Source organism: Marmota monax, unplaced genomic scaffold (genome assembly GCF_021218885.2).
Source record: "Marmota monax isolate L192 unplaced genomic scaffold, Marmota_monax_Labrador192_F-V1.1 WCK01_AAM20220418_F8-fsc00131, whole genome shotgun sequence".
In the NCBI taxonomy this organism is placed as follows: domain Eukaryota; kingdom Metazoa; phylum Chordata; class Mammalia; order Rodentia; family Sciuridae; genus Marmota; species Marmota monax.
The window spans coordinates 4,331,385-4,339,322 of NW_026693141.1; the positions used below are offsets into that span (position 1 = coordinate 4,331,385).

Genomic DNA, 7,938 nt, shown 5'->3' on the forward strand with positions numbered 1-7,938 from the left:
AAATGAGGCAGTCTGACTTAGACTCTACAACTTGCCTTAGAAATGTCATCCCATGTCCTGATTTCTAGTACCCTAGTCCCAGTGGTTGTAATGGGTTAAGGAATCTGCTCTTTGGTTTCTGACCTGTCCCTTCCCTGTCTCCACCCCCATTAAAGGCTCACCCCTTAGTTATAAGGGCTGCATGCAGTCTTGACCACATATAATACCCAAGTTTTTCCCCAAGACTTAAGTCCTTCTTTGAACTCTAGCCCCATCACCAGTCCCTACTGGCTTATCTTGTCTTCATCAGCCTTCTCTCAGATATGGGCCTTATTTTATATCCCAGCTGCAGTCCTACCACCCAGTCAAAGAATGAGCACCAGAACTGCCACCCATCTACCAAGGCCTGGCAACCCCACTTCACTGGAACCATGGCTGAATTTCAGCTAATTTGTGACAAAGGCTAAACTTTGGTCAGGCTCCTCTGAGTCCTATTCTTAACTAGGCCTCAATTTTGGTCCTGGTCTCTTTGGCCTGTCCAGCCCACGTTTGTTTTTTGTTTGTTTTCTTTTGCAGTACTGGAGATTGAACTCAGGACCTCACACATGGTCCAGCCCAGTTTAGCAAGAATCTTGCTAAGTCAGTTTAGTGAGAATCCCCCAATATCAAATCACATTTCCTATCTGATCAGTTCTTCAGCTTCTACCTTTGGTGTATAGTCCTTTGTCTGCCTTTGCCAAGAACCTTGTTTAGGTCAATTTAGCAGGAATCTTTGAGATATCCTTTTTATATCAACTGACCCCCTCCATCTGCCCTTGGGCTATAAATCTCTGTTTGTCCTTGTTATATTAGGAATTGAACTTCATTTATCTCCCTATTGACCTCTATTGCCATAACCTTGTATAAAGTCTTCCTTACAGTTTTAACAAGTATCAGAAAAATGTTTTCTTTAGCACCTATCATGCCCTTGGTACAACAGCTGTGGACAGCCCATAGTCCATCTACCCTTCTGAGTCATGCTGCCTCCCCTCCCTGGTCTACTCCGGGAATCAGTTATTTTTTTCAGGCCCCTGAGCTCCTCTTCCTCAACAGCCCCTAGTAGATACATGTAGAAGCACAGCTGTGGTAGAGTTGTTTGAAAATAGAAACCTAGAAAGGATGGGCCAATTCTATTCCAATCAACTTCCTCTAGTTCATTCCATCAGTCAGATAACCAAAATATGTGAATAAATGTAAATGGTTTCTCAACACAAATTTATTTCCAAAGAGCTTCCTTATTTGTATTTTAGATATGAGCAAAATACACACACTCAAGGCATGAAGTATCTGTCCTGTGCTCTTTTGAATAAAAGAAAAAAATCACAGTGAATGCAGATCTTCAGTGTTCCAATGGTGCCAGAAACAAATTCACTGGCTTTTTTTTTTTAGAAAAAAAAAGAAAAGAATTGTCTGAAATTTTACCTCTTGGGTTCCAAGTACGTTTTTGTTGATAGTAGAGAAACTTTATTATAAAAGTCTCCTCACCTAGGGCTCTGGTAAGTTCTCATTTTTATTAATCTCTTTCACTTGGCTTCAAGTAAGGTAAGATGAAATTCAAAATTTGTTGAATTTTGGATTAATGTCAGGCATAGCATTTTCCTCTGGAGTATCTCCCTTCATGGGGACTGATACTGAAGTGTTCTGTAGGAAATGGCGTGTCAACCACTCATTGGTTCTCATGGCTTTGCAGTGGAGGCAGGGCCTTTCCCTGATTTGGTAATTTCCCAGATTTCCTTGCCTTTGAGCTATTTTTCTCTTCTTAACAATGGTTGGGGATAGATGCAGCTCACTTTCACTCTCCTTCCATGAGGAGGCTCCTGAGTTAGATTCTTCACTGTCACACTCAGTAGTGTCACTGTCATGTTGGGTCTGATTCACCTGATGGAGTTGAGACTGGCGCCTGGCTCGTCTTTGTTCTAGATAGGCATTGACCAAGGCCACTTCTGAGTCCATTACTGGGGAAAGTTGACCCTGTTTTGTTTTTTTCATTGTTTGAGAAAAGGCCCAGGAACCGTCTTTGTTTTGTCGCTTATAAGAATTTTCTTTGCTTGCTAACCAAGAAAACAAATGGACAAGTTAGAAACACTGTTGTTTACTTTAACTTCACATCATCCAAGGAAGCCTACTGCATGTGTGGGCTCACTCGTAAGGGTCAAATGTCAGGTCACTGCTTTCACCCAATCAACTGCGCTGCTGGCAGCTGGCTGCACTTAACAGTGCCATACCCTATGTTCCCAAGACCAGACAGTAATAGACAGATGCTTGATATGTCACTTTTGAAGTTTTGCAGACCCCAGAATATTAAGAACAAAAGGGAGAAAGTCTCCAAACTGAGAGAAGGACTTTTTCTCCCTTTGTCTCAAAGTCTCAAACATTCAAGAATGTGTATGTATATGAGGGTGATTTGGGTAGCAAGAACTAAGGCTCTTTTCTTTGTGCATTGGTATGCTGGCATTAGCTCAGACCCAACTCACTAGAGCTGATAAATTTTCAGGAATTTCATGAGATGGTTACACATAGTCATCACTAAAAATCGTACAAACTTACAATTAAGTCAATCCACTAAAAATAGTAATAATTACTTAATAACCATCATTTCCAAATTATCGTACTGCAGTTTATTATGCTGTGTGTTCTTGAAACTATTGATTTATGTCTGTTGTGTCTGGGTGTTGGAAATACCATGCTGGTAGCTTGAAACCAGCTTTGAGGGGTTACCCTGAAAATCAGCAAACACAAAAGACCAGGATTTGATGAATGGTTTTGTTGAATGTCTAAGACTAAGAAAGTGACAGAGAACATGTTACTAATGCAGACTGCAGTGCCATGCTGGCAGCCACTACATTGTGACTAACTCCCTAAAATGAAACATTCTTCCAGTATTGTAAAGCTATTAGCCATTTCAGCAAAGAAACCCACTCACATCATATACAACCAAGTTCCAACATAATATCTTTTTCACTTTCATTTGAGGAAAACAACATTCATGCTGGAACTATACCTGTTCATCAACTGCAGCTATGCTCAGGATGCAAGGGTCTGGAAAAAGTCAAGAAGAGGGCTGGGGGTAGTAGCACACCTTGTAATCTCAGAGGCTGGGGAAGCTGAGGCAAGAGGATCATGAGTTCAAAGCCAGCCTCAGCAACAGCAAGGCATTAAGCAACGCAGTGAGACCCTGTCTCTAAATAAAACACAAAATAGGCTGGGGATGTAGCTCAATGGTTCAGTGCCCCTGAGTTCAATCCCTGGTATGCAAAAAAAAAAGTGTGGGGGGGTATAGCTCAGAGGTAGACCTCCCCTGAGTTCAATCCCTAGTACCGCCAAAAAAAAAAAAACAACAACAACAAGGAGAGCATTTTTGTGAATCAGTGGTCTATACAGAATTTACCATAAAGGGCATTATATATTTTATTATTTACAAATTGTGTAAATTAAATTATAAAAACATGCACATTTTGGGAGAACCAGTTGTTAATTGTTACCAGCACACCACTGCTTATAGGTTATTGAAAAAGATGTCACTTCAGCTCACAACAAAGTATACAAAAGGCAAGTTAATGTGAAGGGAGAGTGCTAAGGAAAGAAAAGAGAGCTTGTGTTCTACCTACCAGTAACTCATTGCTTCTGATGGCTTGGCTCAAGCAGCGGAGCTGTCCTGAACTAGGGAGTAGAAAAGCAAGGAGCTCACCCTTTGTTGGGTGGAGAAGCCCTGCAATGGTTTTGGCCGTTCACCTCTGTTGCTTGCTTTCCACACTCAGCACATGCCTCTCTCATCACAGTCCAATACCAAGCACACACCAGCTCTCACCTTTACTTACTGAAGCACTTGTTCCACCGTCTTCATCCTTTTTAGTCTCAGACATCTGTTTCAGAAATATATATTAGTAAGAGTGATCTCGGTTGTTTTTCACTAATATTTACTTGTTAAGAAATGCTATTGCCCAAGGCAATAGTGTTGATGTCTAATTTTTTAAAAGTTTTTAGTAACCTTTTTTTAATATTTCCTTTTTAGTTATAGCTGGACACAATATCTTTATTTTATTTCTATGTGGTGCTGAGGATCTAACCCAGGGCCTCACCCACACTAGGCAAGTGCTCTACCTCTGAGCAACAACCCCAGCCCTCATGTCTAATTTTAAACATTCAGCAATTACATAAGTACTTGTTAAGTTCCTGTTACTATGTTTCTACTTCTGCTGCCCATTCAGCAGCAGAATCCACCAAAATGTTTTAAACTAAGCAAAATGAAATAGAGACAGGAGAGAAAATAATGCTGAGGAGGAGCTGCAGGTTATAAAGTTTTCCTTATACCCATTTACATAACACAGAAATTTCATTTAAAAACACATTGGATAATACCACAATTCATTCAAAATTATTTTTTAAAGAATTGATCAGGTTAAGTTATTTAAGTTATTTTTTAAATAAAATATCTGATATGAGGCATTTATATACACAAATATCTTTACCTGAATTCACAGACTTAATACCTCCTTAATCTTTCAGATAGTTTCCTCTAAGATGCAACCATAATTTATTATCTTTTAATACGACATTCAGAAGAAATGGATTTCTTTGAATAGTCCAATTCCAAATATTCTGTCCCAAGACTATAAATATTTGTCCCATATTTCAGAGTAGCGTCCCACTTTCTGATGCTGAAGATGATTTTGCCAAAAGACGCAAATACAAAACAACTTTCAGAATGTATCAAAAACTTTAGAAATATTCATTAATGTCTTGACCTATAATTTTTTTCTCAAGGATTCTGTCATCAGGAAATAAGCCTCCCAAAAGAGAGAGCTTTTTCCACGGAAATATTCATCATCGTATAATTAGGATAATATAAAATTCAAAATTCAAAAGTAAATAATGGCTAATTAAATTATGGTATGATCATGTAAGATATAGTTGTAAAACTTATAATAAAAGTATGTCATAGCAAGAGGAAATAAATATTTCAATGTTGAGCTAAAATTCAAGATGCAAAACTGTATATAATAGTATGAGCACAAATTTGCTAAAAATATGAAAAGAGACTTTAAGGAATATGTGTATAAGGAGTAGCAATGGTTGGCTTTTAAGTGGTTAAGACAGTGACTTTTTGTTTCTTTTTTTTTTTCAAATTTTCTACAATTAGGGGAAAAACAAATTTATGCAGAAAGTCAAACTTCCTTTGGGTTGAAAAAATGCAATACTTGGATATTTATAACTGCAATCTAAGATCTTGACCCATTGCTTTCTCAATTTCTAACAAGGTACTTCCTTGCTTTTTGGGTTACAATAACCATTCTCTGAAAATCTTGACAGTGGAATCCTTTCTGAAGACACCTTTTAAAAAAATGTTTTAGAGCTCCATAAATATTTTAAATGTAATATGTATAGAGAAAATTATTTAAAAATTGGAAATCTATAACACTCAAAGTTAATAGTTGTTGGATATTTCTACATAATCTGAAGTGATTTTTATTTTAGTTTGTCTATTTTCCTATAATCTCCACATTGTCTATAACATGTACTTGTGTAACAGAGGGAGGAAGGTATTTGAAAACACTTTTTGGTTTTCTATCATTTCTAAAGAAAGCTTCCACATTTGATGCCAAATAAAAATAAAACCATAAAATCAAAAGAAAGATTTTGTGTTAAGCTAAGTGGAATCATACGGACTGTGGTTACAAAAAGCATTTTATTAACTGTCTTTGTGTGTGACTTAGTGAGTAAAAACAGCAGCAGTGCCTGCCCTGAGGGCAGAGTAGAAAATGTGGGCTGTGCTCTTTCTTTCTGCCACTAACCAACTCTGTGATCTTACCAAGTCACTTAACACCTCCCTAAGCTCAGTTTCACATAGGCAGAATAAGGATTTCAGAGTAATATTTCCAGAAAAATACCAGCACTAGCAATCTGAATAAATCCTAAACAACTATATAAGCTAAATAGAGTATTTATAGTCTCTGAAAGCAAAAGGGTAAGTGCATCCTAAAAAGTGGGAAATCCAGAGGAAATCAGCATGCTTCACGTTGGAGGATAATCACCACCACATTTCCATTGCGCTATTACCATTACTTCAAGGTTTGTAAATAAAGTCTCATAGTTTCACAGAGAAAATGAAGAAGTTCAAAGTGAAGGAAAAATTCCATCCTCCTTGACTAGCTCTCATATGGTTCTCAGATTTCCAATCTGGGACCCTTCAGGAGAAGCAGTCCCGCCAATTGTAGCTGCCACAAGGACACAGAATGAAAGATGAAACCTCTAAGATAATTAAGGTTTTAATCAGCACTGAATAGATTTAATTCAACATTTCAAACTATGCTTTGAAGTAAACAAATAATATGGCAGGAAATCTAGGTCTAGTCCCCTCTGTCACTAATCACTTGTGTGACATTGGACAAGTCCCTTAATTTCTGTGGGCGTTATCAACTAAAGAAAGAGGTGGATAATGATACCTTGTTTGCCTGTAAACAGAGCCTGGACTACATACTCTCTTGAGTCCTTGAAGCTCAGGATTCTGAGTCTCCAAAGAGCTGATGCAAGCAAGAGAGCAGAGGAATAGCTGAGACCTCTCTTAAGTGGTCTTCATGATGAAATTGCCAGTGATCAATTTCAATTTTTTGTTAATTTTCTAAAGTAGCTTTTCTTGCCAGGCCAGACAAATTCAATATACTTAGCTAAGGAGTCTAAGACACATATAAGCTATCACTATTCTAAATCTCCTTTTGGCAAAGTATTTACCTTAAAGAAGCATTTAGACTTTAGATGAAACTTCTTCTTGGCTGGGATTTGGTGGGGGAGAAACTTTGATTATATAATGGAATCTGGCTGGCATAGACATAGCAAACCTCCCCTGCATCCAGAGCTGATATAGCACTCAGTCTAGCTGACCACTGCCAGACCAGGGCTCTGGCTGTAATGCTAAATGATGGTAGCTTGATTAATCATCAACCTGGCATTAATGGCCAGCAAGGATTCCATGTCAGCAATTTTCAAGAGCTTGGTTGCTCATAATATTTTGGGGCATCACAGTCCTGATAAAGTGGGCTATGTCATTCCTAAGAGCATGGGATTTTCTTCTGCTGATAAATGATCAAGGGTGGTGACTTTAGTTTAGTTTAGTTCTGCATCTTATCCTATGCAGAAAGTATACTGCTTCATTCTAAAATCTCCCAAATCCTCCATGAGTTTTTATCAATATGACTAACTTTTTTATCTTCAACTAGAATGACATGGCTACAAAAAGAATTAACCAGGACAGAAGTTTATCCAAGCATTACCTAACTTATGGATAAATGATAAATAACCTAAATATCATAAAACTGAAGAATTTTTATGATGCAACCACAAGATAGAAAATCAAGCAATCATTAGAAGTGCTGATGATTGAATATAACTTTTGCAAGTGTTTACGGTATGTTATTAAGTTTAAAAAAACAGGATATGAAAATACAAACAATATAATGTCAGCCATGTAAGAGGAAAGATATACTGGGTCAGGAAAAAAAAAGAAGAAGAAGAAAAATAACCTAGAATGATACTAAAAAATGTTAACAGTGATTATCTCTGTGAAATAGTTTTAAATTTTTTTCCTCCATTCTTTTTAATATTCTTGGATTCTCTAAAATGACTTTTGAATTATTTTTATAACTAAAAAATAAATTTTTAAATAGTTTCAGCAAAGAAATTTTTAAAAATCCCCTAGTATATACTAAAAATATTATTTAAAATTAAAAAAGGATATCCTACCCAGACAGAAGCCCGAGACAAGAACATCAGGACAGATATAATGGCAAAATACCAAAGCAGGAAGTTCCCTATTGCCCCACAAGAGTCATCCTTCCGGCATTCATAATCCTGATTAGGAATGGTAAAACTTAAAGGTATGGGGGGAGGATCTACCTCCCAAAATAAGGAAAAAAGGTCTCCCAT

At 37.3% G+C, this 7,938-nt stretch overlaps 1 protein-coding gene across 1 annotated transcript; it reads right to left on the minus strand.

Moving 5' to 3' along the window:
- Positions 1-1,333: 1,333 nt before the first annotated feature.
- Ssmem1 (serine rich single-pass membrane protein 1) lies at positions 1,334-7,938 on the minus strand. The gene is made up of 3 exons (XM_046455129.1): positions 7,756-7,938; positions 3,827-3,881; positions 1,334-2,069 (listed from the first exon to the last, which is right to left on the minus strand). Exons 1-3 carry the CDS (start codon positions 7,936-7,938, stop codon positions 1,573-1,575), a joined length of 735 nt encoding a protein of 244 aa, XP_046311085.1. The 3' UTR covers positions 1,334-1,572.